This window comes from Etheostoma spectabile, chromosome 19 (assembly GCF_008692095.1).
Source record: "Etheostoma spectabile isolate EspeVRDwgs_2016 chromosome 19, UIUC_Espe_1.0, whole genome shotgun sequence".
Lineage (NCBI taxonomy): Eukaryota > Metazoa > Chordata > Actinopteri > Perciformes > Percidae > Etheostoma > Etheostoma spectabile.
In genome coordinates, this window is record NC_045751.1 from 163380 (window position 1) to 187617 (window position 24238).

Here is a 24238-nt window from a genome sequence, read left to right on the forward strand (position 1 = left end):
CAGCCCTGCATCACCCCCCTGTGAGTATTAAAGTATTCAGACTTGAGTCCATTAGTTAAAACTGCTGCCTGTGGTTCAGTATATATAATCCTAATCCATTTTATAAAATCTTCCCCCAACCCAAATTTGCCCAGTGTATACAGTAGGAAAGACCATTCAATTCGGTCGAAAGCCTTCTCTGCATCTAGGGAGAGCACCAGACCATTAACAGACTCCTGCCTGAAAGCTATGATAGCATTCAACAAACGTCTTACATTAGAAGCTGAGTTCCGCCCCTTTACAAAACCTGTCTGGTCTTCTTTTACCAATGCCGGCAAGAATTTTTCCAGCCGAGTGGCCAGGATCTTAGACAGTAGCTTCCTGTCTACATTTAGAAGAGCTATGGGCCTATAGGATCCGCATAAATCAGAAGGCTTCCCCTTTTTCAAGATTAAAGATATATTGGCCTCCTTCAATGTCTGTGGGAATACTCCTGAAGTAAAGGAGTGGTTGAACATGTCAAGAAGAGGATCTGTTAGAATATCTTGAAAATGTTTGTAAAATTCAGAACAGAATCCGTCAGAGCCTGGTGATTTCCCATTTTGTAATGCTTTAATAGCTTTAATCACTTCAGTTTTAGTTATGGGGCTATTGAGGGCAGTTCTATGTTCCTCTGACAGATGTGGCAAGTCAATTTGAGCAAAGAAATTGTCCATGAGCTGCCCCTGCTCCTGTTCTTGATCAGAAGAGTAGAGGTTCTCATAGAAATTCTTAAAACAGATATTTATTAATTTATTTTCGTATACCTTGTGGCCATCTTTGTCTGTAATTGCAGCAATAATTTGGGATTCTGCACGTTTTTTCACATAATATGCCAGGCATTTGCCTGCTTTGTCTCCATGTTCATAAAACCTCTGTCTTGCGTATTTGATTTTCTTCTCTGCTTCCCTGGTAAGAAGGCAATTCAAAGCTGCTCTAATTGTTGTGATTTCTTGCCACAGTGGTGATGATGGAGAGGTTATATATACTTTTTCTTTATCAGCCAATTCATTCTCTAAAGATTTTTGTTTCTCCTGTCTTCGGCGGTTCTTTGTTGCAGAGTACGAAATAATTAGCCCTCTGGCATAGGCTTTGCATGTTTCCCACAAGACTGAGGCATTGCTGGCAGATGGGGCATTCATTTCAAAAAACATTTTAAGTTCACTGAAAAAGTTGGAGGTGAATTTCTCGTCCTTAAGAAAAGTGTTGTTAAATCTCCAGTGGCGAGAGCGATACAACGCTGTTTTAGGATTAAGTTCCAAAATTACTCTTGCATGGTCAGAGATAAATATACTGGTTATGTCGCATGATAAGACTGACTGCAAGGCGGTTTTTGGGAGAAGAAAGTAATCAATCCTGGTTTGACACTTATGTGGGGGAGAAAAAAATGTGTATTGTTTACCCGAGGGATGGATGCATCTCCAAGCATCTATAAGGCCAAGCTCCTCACACAGAGCGCGGAGCGCCTTGGCCTGAGGAGAGGGGGGTACGTTACTATTCGGAAATTTGTCAATGAGTGGATTTAATATCAAATTAAAATCACCGGCAACGATAACAGTGGAACTAGAGAGAAATGGAGCTAGGTCCAGAAACATTTTGGTTAGAAAATTAACTGGGTGGGCAGGTGGAAAGTACACATTCATCATACAATACTCTGACCTTGCAAGTTCCCTGATTATCACATAGCGACCACTCGGGTCCTAACGCATTCAGACACTATAAGAGGTAGATTCTTCCTTATCAATACTGCTACACCCCTGCTTCTTGATGTGAAAGATGAGAAGAACACTTGGCCGAATGGCCCTTGTTGTAACTTTAAATGCTCTATATCATCGAGATGCGTCTCTTGTAACATAGCAACATCTATATCATCTCTCCTTATGCATGTAATTATTTTTCTCCGCTTAATAGGGCTGTGGACACCCCGTACATTCCAGGTGCATACCCGTAATTTATTCATCATCAATATTATTGATGATCCAGACAAAACATATTAAGACATGTGAACCACCATACACTGAGTAAGAGCTGAGTAAATAAACAAAGAGAAAGAAAGAAAAGCGATACAAATATCTGTACAACAACACATTTAACAAACAACAGTTGGGCAACAACCCTACTAAACATGTAGGGAAAACTCTCCCCCCGCCTGCCGCCGGAAACCGGCAGGTGCAACAAGCGCTCACCGCGCGCCTCCTCATAGACGTAAACACACTAAAGTCCGCTAAGCACACAGCAGAGCAGAATCGAGCATTACTTTTCACCTAGTTATTATACGTAACAGAGAAGAGGTCGACTGATACTCACACCGTTTCATAAGGCACTGTCCGGATGCGGTGCTGGGAAAAATAGAATCGCTGTTTCCAGGTGTTTAGGGCAGCGATTCCACGTAAATTGCGGCTGCCTCCGGTGTGTCAAATCTCTTCACTGCGCCGTTGACAGACAGCTTCAGAATAGCTGGATAAAGAAGGGCATAGTCCACATTCTTCCTCCTGAGGGAGACCTTCACCTCGTCAAAAGCCTTGCGTTTCTTGGCCACCGCCACCGAATAATCATTGAAAAAGGAAACTTTAATCCGGCCCGCTGGGGAATTCGGCTCCATAGCGAGGCGCCGAGCCGCCGCCATCACTCGTTGTTTATCTGCGAAGTTGTGCAGTTTCATGATGATGGGTCTGGCGCGTTGGTTAGGGCCCGGCCTCGGTGCTAGGGAACGGTGAGCGCGGTCGACCTTAATTTTCCCGGATTTTGTTGGTAGGTCGAGATGGGAGGGGAGCCACGTCTCCATGAATGTGACCAGGTCTTTGCCCTCCGTGCCCTCGGGTAGTCCGACCAGTCGAAGATTACCCCTGCGGCTGCGGTTCTCAAGGTCGTCAATATGATCTGCCATATGGATGTTTGTTTCTCAAGTTTCTCCACTTTAGCCTGCAGCGTGTCCAATCGTGTCTTCCAAAGCTTGAGATCCGTGTCTCAGCATCCCCGACGCGCGTCGCCAGGGCCTGCATCTGAGATGATTGTTCGCGTATAGCGGCGAGCACAGTGTTGACTTTGGCGTCTATGACTTTGTGATGTTATCCGTTATCTTGCTCAAAGCCATAAGGATATTTTGGGTCGACGTCACTCTCATATTCTGCGACTTCAGCAGCGGCATTTGTTCGTTAGTATTTTCGGGTTCTACAGCAGTAGGCCCCGCAGCGTCGCTGGGTTGATCCTCCCAAACAGTATTCTTTTAGATTTGACACGAGGCATTTTCAAAAAGTAGTCAGCCAGGCTCATTATAGAGCTACTTCCGCTCACATTTATAACGTTTTTACCAGGTGAACACGTGTTTTAGACGGATATTTCAGCTGAATCCACAGGTGCCGAGCAAACGTGGTGCTCACACTACGACGCCATCTTGTCCCCATCAGTTTAAATTTTAACGGCAACTTTGTTAAACTCTCAAATATACGTATATTTTTACTATCAGTGTCTCAAAATGTTTTTTTCTTCTCACTCTCAAAACCTAGAACCATTCTTGACACAATGTATTGCTATTATCTAAACACTTTTTAACAGTTAAAGTGAAACACTGGCGGTGAGCTCCAGGTCCTGCAGCCGCAGACTGACCACCATCAGTGGGGCTCAGCCAGCGTGGAAACATTGGTAGAAAGCTCCGCCGCGTGTAATAAAGAAACAAATCTAGCTCCATAGTCAGCGCCCTTTTAGATTTCCATTTGGTCATATTGTTGTGTAAGGGAAAAGCAACCGGAACCCTCAACTAAAAGGGCCAAAGATCATGATTGTGGACATAAAAAAAAAAATGTAATTAATTTTCTCTCAACGTTACGTTGAGAGAAAATTAATTAACATTGATATTTTTTGTCTTGCAGTTGAGTTTAGCCATTGGGTCAAGTTTAGCAGTTGTTACAGTAAAGTGTAGCCAACATAAAGGAACTGTGAGCCCCTAGACCAGTGGTTCTTAACCTTGTTGGAGGTACTGATCCCCACCAGTTTCATATGCGCGTTCACCGAACCCTTCTGATGATGGCCAAGCGGGGCGTGTCATCACGAATCATATGAGTCGGGTGTGTGTCTTGACCTCCGCCGAACCCGAGACTGACTCACCAAACCCCTGGGGTTCGATCGAACCCAGGTTAAGAACCACTGCCCTAGACCAATCACTGTGAAGTGGCGGTTGTGACAGTTATGCTTAGAATAGAAAGGTGACAGCCATGCAACAACATGACAATTACTTCTTTTCTATATTTTTTTATGGGGGTAGTGCGTTCAGGCTGCAGCAGGGGTTGCTGCACAGGGGAACACTTTTAAAACAATGACGTTTTTTCACTTTGGATGGAAACTGAGCACTGCATAGTTCAGGGCATCAGGTCCAGGTTCTGTAAGAAAACATGGAATCATTACAGTTTTTTTCCATTGCTTAAGCACTATTGTGAAAACAGCGATAGCTTTTTCAGAATCCAACACACAATTAGCACAACACCTCAGACCCTTTGCAAAATGAAACACTCTTGCAAAAACTATACAATAATTCGTAAACATTTATGTTGTTACCATATGAAACACATGTTTCATATTCACACGCTGCTGTCGCTAACCTAAAACCTTTTTAGCAATTCTACTTCTCAGTGATTAGAATACTGTAAATTAAGTACACAGAAAAAGTGCAAAAATACAATTAGTTCACCAAACACTACACAAGACCAAGGCTGCAGATATTGCCGAAAACATGTCCCAGTTTTCATGCTACTACAGTAGTGTGTATAACATCGTTTGCTCAGCAAACAACAAACATTAAATACTGTATCCAGTACAGGCTACAAATCCAGTAAAAAGTAATGAGCTGAAAAAACAGAAAGAAAATACTCAACTTACCTGCTGCATTTTTAAAGTGCTTAAACCTGATTGGTGTGCAATCATGTGTTTGTGCACCTGATGGCTGTTTCACAGATCGGCTTGTAGGTGTGGTCATTTGACAGTCAGTGCTTTGGAATTGCAAGGAAGTGACATCATGATATACTTCTGTGTCTAATGTATTAAAGTGTGTTTGTCGTTTTGCAAAAAGTGTGAGGCTGAAACGCATTTTCACATCTGGGCCAACGTTTCGCTCTTTGAGGGCAAGGTTTGGAAAATTGTGTAATACTTTTGATTTCAGTGTGAAAACAATTGACAAAAACTATTAAATGATGAATTAAACCAAACACGATCAGTCTTTGTGTGGTTAAAAGCTGATTACCTCGCTGCAATGTGGAGTCTGTCCCTCTTTCAGAGCTAAATGACAGAAACAGATCATCTCTAAATTGTTCTAACACAAGGTTTTGCATTTACTACTTTTATTAAAACACAAGTACCTGCATGAAATTTGACAACCAGACCAATGACAACTGGAACGAGGTAAAGAATCAGACCAAGGTGGATGACACTGTTCAGGCTCGTTATTCCATCAAACACCTCTACAAGAAAGATCAATGAATAAAAATTGTGGGTTGAGATCAGTCCATATTTGACAGTTAAAATATATGAAAAAGTACACAATCAAAGAAGAACCTTCCCTTTGAACTTTAGATATGTTGCAGTAACAATTTCTGTCTTTCCAATTTTAAGTAAAATCCACAGAAAGAGTCCAGAGTCAGCTAAACCCACATGGTCGATGTGAAAAAGAGGGGTAGGGGGTTGGGATGTCATTTTAAATTTTCCATTTTAAACCCTTTCGTAGAATGAAACATTTGAATCAGAGCCCAACATGGAGGCGTACGGCGATGTTGAGTCTGTGGGGTACAGCGCTGAAGTTGGAGCACATCAGTCTGGCTTGTTCACCAGGCTGGACCTCACAGTGGGGAAAATCAAAAAAACAGAGATCAGACCTGGAACAAACAACATGCTTATTCTACACTTCAACACACTACATGCACATTGAATTCAAAAAAGTGGTAGGAGATACTTGCAGAGTAAAGCTGTTACCAAGGCGATGTGTACAGGAGACTGCAGCAACTGCAGACTGCAGCGGACTGAACTGTGCTCCTTTAAGTGCTCAACAAAAAAAAGGGCGGGTTTCTTTTGCCCATCCAGCTGCTCAGACTTACCACATAGATGCTTTCAGAAAAAGGCAGTCACAGACACAGCTGTTCTACTAAAAGCTGATTTATTCATCCGACTTGACACATTACTATGCAATGGCTGGGTCATTTCACATTGGGATGTGAGAAAACCACCATGTCACGTTACATACCTCTTCACCTCAGTTATGTTCACACCACACTGTGCTGTCTCTTCCTGTCAGACAAGTGATGTGTAGCCCTCTCTCTCCATCCAACTCTCAGTATAAGAGACTCTGGACAGTCTCCTCCTCCATCAAACACCAATCGTCTTTTCGTTCTAATATAATCTCAAAAACAAAAGTTTCAGAAGGAGACTTTGGCTGCAAAGTAGAGCTATAATTGTAGCAGGTCTTGCAGAAATATAAAATCTTTTTTCCAAAATTAGATTTTTTTCACTCTAAACTGGAGTTCCAGATGTTGCTTGAGTCTATCTGGTGGCAGCATACACAACATCTGGCTCCAGCTGGTTCTCTGATTTGGGTCTTCTGCTGCTTCTTGCTTTTAGATGGAAACTCAATGCTCTTATTGGCTTCTTTTCTATCAAACAGTCAACGTTGTCTCTCAGAAGGAAATAAAACAAACACTTACTGGACATTCCTGCAGTGGTGGAGGAAGAAGCTAGATCCTTTACTTAAGCTAAACAACTAAAACCACACAATAAATACTGAGTTGCAAGTCCTGCATCAAAAATGTTACTTAAGTAAAAGTGAAAAAATAAAGTGTCAGGTTAATGTACTGCACTTAAAGTATTAAAAGCAAATGTACTCAATGTAGAAAACCCTCACATTTTAGAAACTGGAAAACTGTTTAATCGGCTAATCATGTCAGGTGTTGTTTTAGTTTTGTGTGCAAAAATCCTAATTATTAAGGTAACTAAAGCTGTCAGATGAATGTAATGGAATAAAAAGTTAATATATTTCTCTCCGAAATGAAAAAAAAAGAAAAGAATCATTTGTACTCAAGTAAATTAACTCAGTCACATCCCACCACTGCATTTCTGTTACTGTATTTAAAGTAGTTTTTATATCAGAAAAAGATTGGTGGGGCACAATTTCAAAAGATGAGCCACATACCAGTAAAACTAAAATACTCTGTATCTCACTCTGTTAACATGTCAACAAACCGCACGGCTCCACTAAACAGACAGTTTTGTAACGTGAACACGTTCACAGTGCAATGTGGCTACCAGCGCCAGTTGCTTAGCCGTCAATAGGTGACTGCCAGGTAACAGCACTTTTAGGAGCCATGGTAGTAGCATGTTGTGTTAGTGACACGCGGCAATGCATACAGATCCATTCTGTGACAACAACCAAGCATGTAAACGCTCGTCACCCTCTAACATAGCTACTATCAATTGATCCAACACAACGTGATCAACATACGGACCAGCACCACAAAGGCAGGATGATAAAATGTGTTTTTTCACTCACCAAGGCTGAGGGCTCACCAAAGAGAAAAGAGACTTCCTCTGGGCAAACCTGACTTATTTTGTAAGCTAACCACTCCACTGGGTTACTTTTACCAGCAGTTTGAGTGATGACAACCCTTCTCCCCCAAAGGGTTAAAACCTTAAGTATAAAATGTACTTTGATCACTTTTTAAGTCAGCCAGCTGTCTGGCGCCTTGAAAAATCATCAATCATATCTGAGATATGAAATGACGCTGGGCTGTCAGCCCCACTAGCCATCAAATTCGTGTGATCTACACTACACACACCAACAATCTGAGCATGTGTATTAATAATTTCCCACACTCAATGCGCATTGCATTGTGTGAGAGGGGCTCGCCCCCCCCACTCTGACACATTCAGGCTGCCGTAGTATATCGCGAACACAGGAAAAGAACACAGTCTGAAACAGTAAGGCCGGGGCAGAATGTGAAATATAAATCCTACCAAAAATTATATGCAATTTAGGAGCATGTTATATTCATAGAAGCGAATAAAAAATGCGAAACTTACTTACAAACGTTACTCTAATGTTAGCTTTTACACAAATCAAACGTGCATGGGGGAGAACTTATTTAGGCCAGACTGGGCTCCTGCTGCGTTCTTCCGTAGACAATGACTTAAATGCTCCAGGATAAACCATAACTAATTCCTCTCTCTATTAGATAAGATGCAGGTCAAAATAAGACCATTTAATGAAACTAATTACTGTTACTGCATGGTAGAGTGGTTGAATCAGTGTCATGTCAACATCCAAAAAGTCATGTCCAGTAAAACAGACAAACAGAGGTCAGTGTACAATGACAAATAACAGTAGTATAGAAAGAATAAAATAAATTGCCATTGTTGCATACTTCATCTTGAAAGCTGTGGATAAGGATCATGTTTAAAGTAGCTACTTTCTGAATTTAATAACCTCATGACAGAGGAATAAAAGTTTCAACGATTACTATATGGATGTATGTACTGTTTGTATGCATGTATGTACGTACTGTATATGTATGTACTGTATGTTTTGTCTTTGTTAATACCAAACGTCAAAAAAAATCTCAAAATGCTAATGTAGCATTAAAAGAGTCTTAATTTACCGAACAACATTAAATGACAGTCATGAACATTAAAAAAAGACTCCTTAATGTTCGTCATTAAGGTGTCATGTCAGTCTTATGCACACCCAACGCAATGTTTCGCCAAAAACTGTGAAAAATTACCTCTGAATGAGAAGGCAGGGCTGTACTCTAGCTCTGATTGGCTGTTTTATTGATTGATGGTTGTTGTGGGGAGGAAGGAGGACCCAAACGCAGAGTAGAAGACAGGAGTCAAAAAGGTTTATTAAACAAAAACAAGGCAGCCACAGAGTCCAAAAAACACAAAAAGCACAGGGAGCCAGGGAAGAACAAAAAGCCAAAGCACGAGGGCTGGAAAACTCCCGGGAGAACAGTAGGGAACACTGGGCAGGACAACAGGACGAATTGACGGGCTGGACAAACTCACAGGGCAAAGGCAAACAGGCAAGAGACGAGGTGTTGACAGGCGGGCGAACAAGAATGATCAGGCAAGAGACAAAGGGAACACATGGGTTAAATACCAGAGGTGACGAGGTAATGGGGAACAGGTGAGACGTCAGGTGAATCACGTTAGGGCGGGGCAGGACAATCAGACAAGCACAAAGCAAAGCTAGACAACAAAGGAAACTACACTATCAAAATAAAACAGGAAGTAGAACAGACACTTACCGGGGAAACACCGAGCCACAAACACAAGGAGACAAGACCAGACAAAAAATCACAGAAGGATAAACAAAGAAACCAAAAGGACCCACCCAAACCATCACAGATTGCCCCTTGTTCCAATCAGGTGCAGCACTAATGATTGTTGAGAGTGTTAGGACAGGTAGACTCTTTTTTAGTAACTACCGTCCTGGGATTATTTACAACGTGTAATTGACGTTTTTTCAGTAACATGCAGGCAGCTGCATTGAGAGGACAGAGTAGTAGTCGGTCATGTCTTAAACACGTGAAAGCTTTCACATGAGGATGTGAGAGTGTCACACCGCTTCAGGCGTCTTTTCATAAGTTTGATAGATGCTCAAGATAATGCAGCAGCGTTCAAGTCTGTCTGAAGTGTAAAGATACAGAGACAGATAACTCCCTGATAGCCTTCCGTTTGTGACCACAGTTCAAACTGCAACAATGGGCATGTGGGTGTCAAGACATATTTATTTAAAAAAAAAACTCTACCAATCTTTTTGAAATACAGAGAGAGTGAGATGAGACACATGAGTAAAAAGCACTTTAAAAAAGATCATGTTTGCTAAAATATTGTTAATTAAGAGTGTTAGGACAGGCGCAGTAGGCCTATGCAGTTTGCAGGCAGAGAGAAACTTACATTGGTTAGTTTGGCTTTGAGTCTTTAGCCTGATCTTGTGGTCATATAAGAGACAAATATAGTTCAAAAGTAAACTGTAAAACGGAATTGCCGCTGTATCTTTTTTTTCATTTCCCCAAAACTAGTATAGACACACAGCTATTAAGTCAACAATAACAATGTCTAATGATTATATGATAAAGTTGTACTCTAAACAGCTTTTCTCGTTGCTTCCTGAGTCTATCTAGTAGAAGCATACACAACATTGGGCTCCACTTCTCTTTTCTTTCTTGTTTTTGGACGGAAAGCCACAGCTGCGTAGTTCACCTCTTCAGAGGCCCGGTTCTGTCAAAGAGAATATTCACACTAAATTATCTAAAGAAATAATGACTTGACATCATGGACGATTTTAGACGTCCATGATGGCTTTTTAACAAACAATTGTAAAAAGATTTTTATCTTTTAGTTTTTGGTTTTTTCACCAAAAAAATTTTGGTGCTTCAAATGAGAATTTGTGAACTTGTCTCTTAGTGACAGAAAGAAATTGACAGGTCCAAAGGGCTTGAAACAGGTTTTAATATCATGTGTGTCTGTCGGCGGTGCCATGCACCTGTAACCCAGTCAAGGAAAGGGTTAACATGAATGTAGTGTTAGGGCCAGATCGGAGGATGTTGTGCCACACTCCCGCCTTTGGTCGAGTCTCTATCTAATCTGTCGGAGGGAGAGTGTGATTGTGATGTTTAATGCCGGTAGCCCCCAGGAAGAAGTCGGTCATTTCGTGGCTCAGATTAAACCCAAATTGAAACGTAAGCCACTGAAATTGCTGAATGTTAGAACATTGTGTCAAATGTTGTACTGGTGACTTATAAAGTATCAGGTTTAGTTCCATCATAGTGTCAAAAAAACGTTAGCTGACGTTGTTGTTCTGTAGCTAGATCAGAGATTATCGGTGTATCTGTGTTCTCATCAGGGGCTGAGCTCCCCTAAAGGTCTGATATTAGAATCACCCCTGCTTGACATTTTAAATGATAAAACAAAGACAGATAAACGATAAAAGTTGATGTACCTCAGGCTGTTGTGGATTCTGTTCTTCATTGGCAGCTGAATGAAAGAGACCAAACATCCAATCAGGTCACAGACAATCAATATTCATTGTTACTTTGCTCTTATTCTGATTGGGCAAACATTTTTCTTTCAACATATTCAAACAATTTTAGAGAAGTAGTGAAGAAAAGAAACTAGAACACAAGATATAAAGAGTAGCTTTCAGGAAGTACCTTTCTGAAGTTTCCTGATTATAACAACCAGACCGATGATGATCATGAAGAGGAGAACGGTCAGAGCGCCCAGGACAAAACTCATCAGGTTTACTGTTCCATCAGACTCTGATGAAAGAAAGAGAATACATTTACTGTTTTCCATTTACTGGCTCAGGAACTGTAAGATCATTCAATTGACAAAAGTTAAGTAAGTCATATATGTTTCTATCACTAGCACTGAATCTGCACAACTAAAGAAATGTGAAAGAGAATCTTACTTTCAGACTTTCTGTCAGCGTCATCAGAATCATCGCTGCCTTTTAACAAAATGAAGATACTTTTATACTCTTAGTTTTATTTTTAAATTTTGTATCACTCTTGAAAATATTGAAATAGCTATCAGTTCTTTAGGCCAATTATTTAATAAGCAAATAAAGAAAGAATAACAGATTTTATAACAATCTTACCATCAACATTTAAATGTACCGCGCTGAAAGTGTAAAATCCATTGACGGTATATCCACAGAAATACAGTCCAGAGTCAGATACATCCACATTCTCAATTCTGAGGGTTGTAACAGATATGTTGGAACTCATGTTGAATCTTCCATTTTCATATCCATCGCAGTAACGAGTTCTGCTTTTAGAGCTGACCGTACTGGAGATACAGCCGGCCTTGGTTCTGTTGAACACTCTGAACCAGAATGTTGGAGCGTCTGTGCTGGACGACTTAGAGCATGTGAGTGTGACATCCTCACCCTGCCAACCCCCCACAGTCTCAGTGTGAGACTCAGAACCTGAGACAGAGATCCAGCCTGAAACAAACAGCAGAGACAGAAAGAGACTTACTTGTTATAGGGAGGTAACGATTCTTAATAAATATAATAATGAGCAATAAGGTGTTGATGCTGGAAGTTGAGAGAAAAGTATTGTCAGTACTTACTGATGCTGCAGAGAATCAAAGCTGTTATCAGGCTCCGGTTCATCGTGGTGCGTATGATCACAGCTCTGTGATGTCTAACTGTGCTCCAGGAAGGCTGCTCTCAACTTAAGAGGGGGAGTCTTTTGTTCTTGCTTTTGTAGTTGTTATAGATAAAGTTGTCGATTCACGTGACCTAGCAGGGTGGAGACAGAATGGACAGCGCAGGCGAAAGAGAGAAAGAGAAAAAGTCAAGGCGGAGAGAAAGAGAAAAGCTAGAGCTGAGAGAGAGAGTATTAAAAGAGAGACAAGCCCTGGAGGTTAAGTACAGCTAAAACACTAAAAAAGAAATGGTAGCAGGGCCGACCACAGCATGTCATACTACCCAACAGAGCTTCATGAGGATCAACACAAGTCCAGTCAGGAAATACCACTCCAAAAGTATACACAATCATATACAGTATATGAATGATGTAGTTATGTACATGTAAGTGTTAGGATTAGTAAGACAGAACCACAGACATAACAGAGGCATGTAGACAGGATACAGTTCAGGTGGTTTAATGTGAGCGGAGGAGTTCAAACACAGTTGTAGATGAATGGTTGGTAGGCGTGAGGGAGGTAGGCAGCTCAGATGGACAACGGACGGATCTATGAGGAAAACACAAGGTAAGTACAAGAGCACTAGAAGAAGCCACAACACGAGTGTAAACGACTAAGGGCCAAGTTACCACAATAGTGCATGTAACAATCTGGCGCTGAAGAGGCGGTCAGCCCGGGTTTATGAATGGCGGTGGGATGATGAGTAATGAGGAACAGCTGAGTGGAAGACGGAATGTTGATGGAAGCCACGCCTCTGAATCTCCCCTCACGGCAAACAGTCAACACACAGGGAAGAAAAGGGGAGACACGACAGGTTGGGGAATGCAGCAGACCACAACAGTAAGTGCAACTGACTCTTTAAACTGAAGACATTTGGCTGGCTTTTACTATTGTGGCTGCTGTTTGAAGTACTTATGTGTGTTGTGTAGTATATATATATATATGCATATACAGTGCCTTGCGAAAATATTCGGCCCCCTTGAACTTTTCAACCTTTTGTCACATTTCAGGCTTCAAACATAAAGATATAAAAATTTTATTTTTTGTGAAGAATCACCAACAAGTGGGACCCAATTGTGAAGTGGAACGAAATCTATTGGATATTTTAAACTTTTTTAGCAAATAGAAAACTGAAAAGTGGTGCGTGCAAAATTATTCGGCCCCTTTACTTTCAGTGCAGCAAACTCACTCCAGAAGTTCAGCGAGGATCTCTGAATGATCCAATGTTGTCCTAAATGACTGATGGTGATAAATAGAATCCACCTGTGTGTGATCAAGTCTCTGTATAAATGCATCTGCTCTGTGATAGTCTCAGGGTTCTGTTGAAAGCACAGAGAGCATCATGAAGACCAAGGAACACACCAGGCAGGTCCGTAATACTGTTGTGGAGAAGTTTAAAGCCGGATTTGTAGTATCAGACCACTGCAAATCTACCAAGACCTGGCCGTCCTCAGTGTCTAGGGACAGCTAAATGTTGTGACTCTGTAAATCTCCGCAGTGAACAAATTGCAACCAAATGCTAGGCGCCAGAAGATATGCTAAAGGTCAGTTTGCCCGATCTGTAGGTTAGGTCCTGAACCAATCTATGGACAGATAAATCTAAGGTAGAATGGCAGCTACTGTCAATCTCTGACGCACTAGACAGATGCACAGGGACAGCTCTGGCTCCAGGAAGTCTGAAGAATAAGATGAAGTGTTTTGTTTAAGATTGGGATGTTTTCTAAACATCTTCATTTTAACCCCGACCGGTCATCAGACACCGCCTACCAAGAGTCTGGGTCTGGCCGAGGTTTCTTCCTAAAAGGAAGTTTTTCCTCGCCACTGTCACATTGTTGCTCTGGAGGGAACTACTAGAACTGTTGGGTCCTTGTAAATAATTATCTGTAAAGTGTCTCGAGATAACTCTTGTTATGAAATAATACTATAAATAAAATTGAATTGAATATATGCTGTATATATATATATATACATATTTATACATATGTATATATATTGATGAGTCCGACCAACGTCCCTTTGCTGCATGTCATCCCCCTCTCTCTTCCCCCTTTTTCAGCTATTGGTGGTGAATCTGGTGGGTAAATGAGCAGCAGAGGTGAGCTAACTAGACCTACACTGAACCTGAAACATGAGTAGTCTACGACCCACAATGTGTGTGTGTGTGTGTGTGTGTGTGTGTGTGTGTGTGTGTGTGTGTGTGTGTGTGTCCGTGCATGCGTGCGCAGAGGTCCAGGCTAAGCAACTTCTGATATGAATTTCATTTAGCTAGTCCGACTCCGGGGACAGAGGCCCTTCCAGAGCAGGCACAGGTGATTCAGTGCATTGTGGGTCGGGCCCGCCCATGCTGCCCGGTGTGCTGGACTAGAGCTTCACCTCATGTCCCTTAAATCGCATTCCCCAACTCCTTAGTCTATGTTGACAACGTCCCACATTCCACTTTTTTTGTGTTAGCATTCTAAACACTACATTTAGCTGACGCTTTTATCCAAAGCGACTTACATTTGCTATATATCAGAGGTTGCGCGCCTCTGGAGCATCTAGGGGTTACGCGTCTTGCTCAGGGACACATTGGTTGATGTATCGCAGTGGGAATCAAACCCAGATCTGCCACACCAATAGCATGTGTTATATCCACTACACCATCACCACCACCTTTTCATTTGTGTACACATAGACGTTTATGTTGTTTTTTCGTGGTGGTGAGCAGAAATTTTAATTTAATGTGTTTCAATTTCTTTCTTTTTTTGTGGTGCTCAGCTTGTCATGGGAAGCATCTATACAAAGGTTGGGTTTAGGAATGGAACGGGGAAAAGACACGTCACATGCCAGGACACGATCCGCGTTCTTTGGGGGACGTGCGACAACAACAGGACGGTTGTGTTAAGGAAAAGAAAAATGGGGTAATGAATTGCCACACGTGGGAGACGATCTCTAGTCTCCAGGGTGAAAGTCCTGTGTCCAACCAACCTCCTTGCAGGGATTTTCAGCTTTTCGCACTACTCGCTACCGTAGTTGTGCTGTGATCACAAAAGATGCTTCCCATTGAAATACATTAGATTAAAATTTCTGCTCACCAACACAAAAAACAATAACAAAACTTATCAATAGATTAAATAATGTGACCATTTCACGAACTGCCGTGAGACTGGGTTGCCCATTTCTATATGATTACATATGATGCATGTTTTATCACAGCCCCTTTAATAATGTGTCTGCATCTGAAGCTCAACATTTTCTCGTTCTGCAAGTGAGGAACTACCTTTCTTCCATACGTTATCCATTTGCAGACTTAAAGGGTTCATCACACAGATGCTGCTCATGTTTTTTCTGAACAAGCTGTTGGTATCCATGACAGCGGAATTCAGGAATTTCTTTCAATTAAATGAAAATTAATCTAATGTGATAGCCGTCTTTTCCCCCATAAGATGCGTTATAGTGTGTGAGTTTGAAGATCTGCGTTTACATTCATACCCACTTTATGCAGTGACTGGTCAGCTGTGCAGAGGTGAGAAAGCTAGCAGGGTTTGAACTTCTCTCTCTAACCACAGCAACTATTTCTGCCACTTTGAGTGTGAGAACTACCAAGTGCAACACTAATCTGCCTTCCAGGAAAGGCTGTCTGAAAATGTACGCCTTCATCTCCCCTTTTAACCCTTGTGTTGTCCTCCCGGGTCAAAAAGATTAACACTTTTTTTTTAACCTTTTTTTCAACATTTGCCATTTTCAACGCATCATTTTTTTTTATTTCACTACCACCACCTTACTGCCACTAGTTTTACACTACTTCTTGGAATCCATGGTCAACAACCTTCATTTGCATAGAATTATACTTAATATTTGAGTTAATAAAGCAGACATTATGAATTATTTTGACTAATACTTAAGATCAGAGGAGCATACAGTATGTTGAGTGGATGAGTTTGGTCAGGATGCTGATTTGAAACCATTTCAATTTACACACGAAATTCAATGAAAGTGATTGTATTTGCAAAAAGCGTTGCATGGAATCCCCCCTTTTTTTGTGGTAATTTGGTCAAAAAGAATCCCCAAAATTTCTGATTTTTCTCTTCGGGGAAAAAAAGTTACACAGTAAGGGGATTACTTTTTTAAAGGGCAAGTGGGGAAGGAGGATCGATCCTTATTCAGTGAAAGTACTAAAAACCCACTTCGAAATACTCGTCAAGTAAAGGCCTGATTTTAAAATGTAATTAAAAAAGCATGTAAAATTCCAGGAAAAAATTTTTAAAATTTAAATGAAAGTACTTCAGAAGGAAAAAATCCCAAAAAAATTTGTGTGTTGAAGTTTTTAAAACATTTTAGATGTCAGACTTGTAGGGTGTTTATGTGGTAGTTTCTTTTTAATAAAACTTGTATTTTGTTTGTTCATAAGTAACTACAAATTAACTATCAGATTTTATGGGGAAAAATCAAAATTTATTTCTGACGTACGTAAAGGAGAACGTGCAGGAAAATAAGACCAGAAACTACAAACCTTAAATTGTTCTTAAATCGAAAATTAGCTTTCTTCTTCCGTTAAAAATAAAGGGGCGAGGAGAGATCACAAGGAGAGTGGGGGGCACCCGCTGGAGCTTTTTGTGATCTTCTGCTTGAAACCCAAAATTTTTATTAGGGGTGAATGTCACCCCTCTTCAGGCGTCTTTACAATTTGATAATGCTCTGTGAAATAAAGCAGCCAGAAGTGAAAAATACGAACAGTTCTCCCGATCTGTTTGTGGGCCACGCTCTAAATCACAATGGGCATGGGGTTCAGACATATAAAAAAGTCAATCTTATAAAAAATATAAGGGGAGATGAGATTAAAAATTTTTTTTGTCTTTTTTTTTTAAAAAAAGGTAAAACCCCCCTTCACCCCAAAAAAAGACGCAGGGATGAATATGTAAAGCATCAGTTCCCCTTTTAGTCTATCGCGGAGCATAAACAAAGAGTTCCACTTCTCTCTCGATGAGGCCCCCTGTTTTCCCTTTTTGTTGCTGGGAACAACCCCAGCGCTGCCCCTTTTTAGCAAGTCCAATTTTGGACAGTCGAACGCTTATTGTAAAACAACTAATCATGCCCCGCTACCTTAAACATAAAAGGAAAAGATAAAAGGTTACCCCCAGGGTGTTGGGATTTTTTTCTTCTTGGGACTAATGAAAGAACAAAATCCCAAACAGTCCGCAATCATTATTCATCTTCCTGTTTATTTTGATTGGCAAATTTTTTTTTTCAAATTTTTTACACAATTTTAGAGAAGTATGAAAAAAAAAATAGAAAACAAAATAAAAGAGTACTTCAGGAAACCTTTCTGAAAATTTCCTGATTATAACAACCAAACCCGGGGGGATCATGAAAGGGGGGAAACCTCAGAGCTCCCAGGACCAAACTCATCAGTTTACTGTTCCATCACACTCTGATGAAAGAAAGAGAATACAATACTGTTTTCCATTTACTGGCTCAGGGACTGTAAGATCATTAAATTTGACAAAAAAGACAAAAGTAAGTTATTATGTTTCTATCACTAGCAGTGAATCTGGACAACTAAAGAAATATGAAAGAGAATCTTACTTTCAGACTTTCTGTCAGCGTCATCATGAGAATCATCGCTGCCTTTTAACAAAATGAAGATACTTTAATACTCTTAGTTTTATTTTAAAAATTTGTATCACTCTTGAAAATATTGAAATAGCTATCAGTTCTTTTAGGCCAATTATTTAATAAGCAAATAAAGAAAGAATAACAGATTTTATAACAATCTTACCATCAACATTTAAATGTACCGCGCTGAGAGTGTAAAATCCACTGACGGTATATCCACAGAAATACAGTCCAGAGTCAGATACATCCACATTCTCAATTCTGAGGGTCGTAACAGATATGTTGGTACTCATGCTGAATCTTCCATTTTCATATCCATCGCAGTAAAGAGTTCTGCTTTTAGAGCTGACCGTACTGGAGATACAGCTGGCCTTGGTTCTGTTGAACACTCTGAACCAGAATGCTGGACCGTCTGTGCTGGACGACTTAGAGCATGTGAGTGTGACTTCTCCACCCGGCCGACCCCCCACAGTCTCAGTGAGGGACTCAGAACCTGAGACAGAGATCCAGCCTGAAACAAACAGCAGAGACAGAAAGAGACTTACTTGTTATAGGGAGGATAACAATACCTCTTAATAAATATAACAATGAGCAAAAAGGTTTTAATGCTGGAAGTTGAGAGAAAAGTATTGTCAGTACTTACTGATGCTGCAGAGAATCAAAGCTGTTATCAGGCTCCGGTTCATCGTGGTGCGTATGATCACAGCTCTGTGATGTCTATCTGTGATCCAGGAAGGCTGCTCTCAACTTAAGAGGGGGAGTCTTTTGTTCTTGCTCATGTAGTTGTTATAGATAAAGTTGTCGATCCACGTGACCTAGCAGGGTGGAGACAGAATGGACAGCGCAGGCGAAAGAGAGAAAGAGAAAAAGTCAAGGCGGAGAGAAAGAGAGGAAAAGCCCTGGAGGTTAAGTGCAGCTAAAACACTAAAAAGAAATGGTAGCAGGGCCGACCACAGCATGTCATACTACCCACAGAGCTTTATGAGGATCAACACAAGTCCAGTCAGGAAATACCACTCCAAAAGTATACACAATCATATACAGTATATGAATCATGTAGTTATTTAAGTGCAACTGACTCTTTAAACTGAAGACATTTGGCTGGCTTTTACTATTGTGGCTGCTGTTTGGAGTACTTTTGTGTGTAGTAATATATAATATATATATATATATATATATATTATTATATATATATATATATAAAAAGATGATGCATGTCATCCCTCTCTCTCTACCCCCCTTTTGTCAGCTATTGGTGTGTGAATCTGTTGGGTAAGCAGAGGTGAGCTAACAGACCGACACTGTACCTGAAACATGAGTACTCTACGATCCACAATGTGTGTGTGTATGTGTGTGTGTGGTGTGTGTGTTGTGTGGGTTGTGTGTGTGGTGTGTGTGTGTGTGGTGTGTATGTGTGTGTTTGCCTGTGTCCCTGCATGTGGTGTGCAGAGGTCCAGGCTAAGCAACTTCTGATTTGACTTTCATTTAGCCGTCCGACTCCGGGGACAGAGGCCCTTCAAGAGCAGGCACAGTTTATTCAGTGGGCGGGCCCCGACCCACAATGCCCGTCCACCGGATTTCACTCTATTCACTGGATGTCTGGTACTTCCATTTTGTTGTTTTGGCGTTCTGACACCCGGTGGATTGTGAGGACTATGGTTAACTGCTCCTCAGATCTCTGCAGGGTAAATCCAGACCGTTAGCTAGACTATCTGTCCAATCAGAGTTTTCTGTTGCAGAATTAAAACACCTTTTGAAGGTACACATGTTCCAACAAAACAAGTTTTTTTTTTCCGAGGCTATTTTACAGAGGCACCGTGGCTTTCCCTGTGCTCAGCCCCACCCAAGACGATTGGTATTTTTTTTCAAGAAATGCCAATAAACTAGAGCTTGTTTTTCTCCCATCACTGCCGTTTGTACTAGCCTTCCCTCCCACTGAGGAGGCACTGGAGAGATGAAAGTAAATCATGTGAGGAGAGCGGCAACGACCAAATGTGCTTTAGAGGGACAAGACATCCTGTCCTCTGAAGAGTCACATGAATTTGTCAGCTGGGCGGAGTTAGCATCTCCTTCACCCGCACGGCTTCCAGAAAAGCTGCTCTCGTGTTTCCTCATCTTTAGCTCCTCAATGATCCCTCCTCGATGCTCGCTCCTCCATCCTCAGGGTAGAAATGAGAGCTTTGAGACAGCCTTCACCGAGGAGGGACAGAACAACTTCCAGTTCAGCTGAGGACCAAGGAGCTGTCAAACAAGTGACATGGGATGTTCCAATAGTGTTGTCATCTGCTACAATGTGTGCTCTGGCTGCTTGTGTGTAATTTCTATATTATTAAATACGATGCATGTTTTATCACAGCTACTTTAATAATGTGTTTGATCTGAAGTTTAAATTTCATTTTATGTGGTTTTTTAACATTGCCTGCCTATGGCCCCCCAGTGGCTAGAAATGGTGATAGATTAGATAGATTAGACATCCAAAGAACACGGGACTTTTAACATTTTCTCGTTTTGCAATTGAAGAACTACTTTTTTTCTATACATTATCCATTTGCAGACTTAAAAGGGTTAATTACACAGATGCTGCTCATGTTTATTCCGCTCAAGATGTTAGTATTCATGACAGCAGAATTCAAAAATTTCTTTTAATTAAATAAAAAGGTATGTATCTAATGGAATAGCTGTGCTCCAGTAGGGCTGCTGTCAACGTAAAGAGGTGGGGCTTTACTTTTAGTTGTCCATCCTGCTGATCAAACTGACCACATTAATGCTTTCAGGAAAACACGTGTTGGTGCAGAAAGTTAGTGTCAAGTTATTCTTCAGAACATGTAATTGTGTAAGTTGCTAAGATGTAAAAATGACTTGTCCAAACCTTTATTGTCTAATCCCCTCATTAAAAGTAAAAGATACAGAGATTTTACATACAGATAACCTTTATCATAAAATATCCTAAAATGTCAAACAGCTCTGAGGTTGTCAGTAAAGTTAAAGCAACAATACACTTTCTTAACAGTCCTCTGCTGAAAAACAATGTTATTTTTTAGAAACCTTTAACCTAACAGGCCTCATGCTTTTCACCCCCGACCACACTGTGCTGTCTCTTCCTGTCACACAAACCTCTCTCACACCTCACCCAACCCTCACCGACAGACACTCCGCACTGTCTTGTCCTCCATCAAACGCACATATTTGACTAAATCCACTCTGGCTGAGAGAAAGTAAATGTTGAGATGTAAAGATGTGCAATGAGCATTAGATCTTTATTGGTAAAATTGAAATGTTTGAGCCATACAGAGCTCCAACAGCAGACGTAGTCGACACACAGCATCAGTTCCAGTTGCCCTCCTGAGTCTTATCGGGTGGCAGCATAAATAACACTTGGCTCCAGCTCTTTTCTCTTTCCTCTTGCTTTTACAAATGTCACTGATGCGTAGTTCAGGTCATCAGAGTCCACATTCTGTGAAAAGAGTATTTGCAGTCTTAATGTGTTGACGGCATGATTTTAATTCTCACAATAAGCCCACAGATACTAGATGTGTTTAAAGACCAATACCAATATTGAGATTTGGCCAATACTCATTTCTATGTATACAAATACACCAGTTTTTCAGGAACTAGCCAATATTAGCTGATGGAATTTAGTTCTGGCTACTTGTCGGTGGGGCTTTAACAAACAAAATATAAAAGTCAAAACGTTAAATTGGATTTACCTTACTATGCTCTGGATTTGGATCTACGTCATCAGCTATGTGAGATAGAAAAATACATCTGGTCAGTTCATTGACCGTCATCTGCATTTTTCCAGCATAATGATGCAATGTTAAGCAACAAAACCAAATATATATATATAGCTCTGGAAAAAGTACCTGTCTGAAGTTTCCTGATTTTAACAACCAGACCAATGATGATCATTAAGAGGAGAACAGTCAGAACTCCCAGGATCCCACTCATCAGCTTTGCTGTTCCGTCAGACTCTGCTATAATAAAGATCATCAGGTTAGACTTGAGACCTGACTATGTGAAATGGACCAAACTGAATTTAACTGAACTGTTTTACCTTTACACATTTGATTATCTGCACAATGAAAGAAATCTTTAGGAGAATCTTACTTTTACACTTGTTTTCCTCGTCATCATGTGACTCATCGCTGCCTAAAGAAATGAAGGTAAATGAGTCTCTTATTTGGAATTATTTACTATTTACTTATTAACTATTTTTCAATGTGAGCAGAAGAACCGAGGAATGGCTACCAAAAGATACAAAAGACTTAAGAATTAACTTACCTTCAACATTTAAATGTGTCACACTTAAAAGTAGAATCCCACTGGTGTAAAATCCACAGAAATACAGTCCAGAGTCAGATACATTCACTTGTTTGATTTGGAGAAATAGAGTGGAGCTGTTGGTACTCATGTTGAAGTTTCCATTTTGAAATCCCTCACAATATTTAACTGTGTCAGCATTGAACATGACAGACACACAGCCGACATCGGATGCGGTTCCCAGTCTGAACCAGAATGTCACATCTCCAGAGAATTTGGACATGTTGGAGCACATCAGAGTGACGTTTCCACCAGACTGGACCTCCACAGTGAGAGACTCAGAAGCTGAGACAGAGATCCAGCCTGAGACAAACAGCAGAGACAGAAAAGAATTTACTTTCAATTAAACAAAAAGGGACACAAACAGATCATTTCAGTAAACTTTAAATAAGTGAATACCAGTAGATTAAAACCTTGCTGGTTAAAGTAAAAAAAAGTGTAAATGTAGTTGAGCGTTATCCAGTGTCGGTACTCACTACAGCTGCAGAGAAGTAAAGCTGTTATCAAGGTGAAGTTGTTCATGGTGCGTGTGACTGAAACTCTGCTACGTCGCTAACTGAACTGTGCTCCAGTAGGGCTGCTGTCAACGTAAAGAGGTGGCGCTTTGCTTTTAGTTGGCCATCCTGTTGATCAAACTGACCACATTAATGCTTTCAGGAAAACACGTGTTGGTGCAGAAAGTTAGTGTCAAGTTAATCTTCAAAACATGTTGTTTGACAATACTTTTAAGTTGCTATGATGTAAAAATGACACGTCCAAACCTTTATTGTCTAATCCCCTCATTAAAAGTAAAAGATACAGACATTCTGTTAGCCTTTATCACAAAAATAACCTAAAATTGTCAAACAGCTCCGTGGTTGTCAGTAAATTTAATGCCAAACATGTATTTTTCTGCTAAAAATGTTGACAAAATAGTCAACATGCTTATGTGAGACTGAGTAAAATGCCTTATGTGTAGTTGTACATTAACCTAAAGGGGACACCAACGTTTTATCAAATATTGTAACCCAGATGCTGTAGTTGGTGTTCACACTGCTTGTAAGTGAGAATATACACATTATTTTTAAGTTGACTATAGATTTAGACAGTTGTGTAGAAGCAATAATCATTTACCTGTGGGGCTGTAGCGGTTTGCGTATTCATACCAAACCATCACGGTCCGGGGGACACGGTCCAGGAGACACGCAGGTCACGGTAGAAAAGAAAAGCAATGTGTCCTTGTGCATTTAGGGGTTTCTTTACCTGAGCACCATTACACCACATGCATGTCCTAATTACTATCATCACCAGTGGACAAAATTAAATTTTCTGCCCCCCCCCACGCTCCCCTCTCAAGTGCTGTACAGGCAGTGGTCCATTTTGATTTCCATCACAGTAGACTAAAGCTCATAATTTTTTTTCAGATTTGAACTGAGACTAAAAATGTTTTCCTGGATTTGTGTTTGACATACAGTAGTTGTACACAGCATTCATAGCAGGGGATCCTGGAGTCCTGCCGTTTAGGTTCTGCTTCCCCAGGAGGTTTAAGGTTTTTCACTTCCTTCTACCACAGGCAGACTGATCTTCTGAAGCTGCTGGAAATTACCGCATCTTGCCACTGTGAGCCCACCACCTCGGCAAAATAGAGCCATTTAGCCTTGCGAGACTAGAGGCCTTCTTTTCATCATAAATATTCTGTCTAGGCCTCAAAACCAGTTTGACCATTTAATATTAACTTAATAATTCGAAAAATCTGTATTTGCCTCTCCTCGCTCTGGATTGTGTTCTTTATTTGCTAAGAGACAGAAAGAATGTATGGAATGTATGGTCACCCAGCATCATCACAGTGTGTGCCGAGTGGGGTGGGGGGTGGTTGGTGGCACAGTGTTGAGTATGTGGGATATATGACACACCCACAAAAACGAGAGAAGACATAACTCAAAGCCTGTTGCACAATATTCCGAGGACACATCATTCAACCTGGAAACCATGGACTGTATTTTTATAACTCTTTTCTAGTTTCTACAACTACGTAAGCATTTCAATAGCATACAGGATCCATTCACCATTTATACACTGTGGCCGAGGCTGTCGTACAAGGTTCCACCTGCTCTTCAGATACGCATTCACACACCGA

General features: G+C 40.8%; 1 protein-coding gene across 1 annotated transcript; it reads right to left on the reverse strand.

Moving 5' to 3' along the window:
• Positions 1-9445: 9445 nt before the first annotated feature.
• LOC116669433 (uncharacterized) lies at positions 9446-22704 on the reverse strand. Its single transcript, XM_032499317.1, has 5 exons — positions 22599-22704; positions 22084-22425; positions 21666-21776; positions 10994-11028; positions 9446-10272 (listed from the first exon to the last, which is right to left on the reverse strand). Exons 1-5 carry the CDS (start codon positions 22642-22644, stop codon positions 10168-10170), a joined length of 639 nt encoding a protein of 212 aa, XP_032355208.1. The 5' UTR covers positions 22645-22704; the 3' UTR covers positions 9446-10167.
• Positions 22705-24238: the final 1534 nt, after the last annotated feature.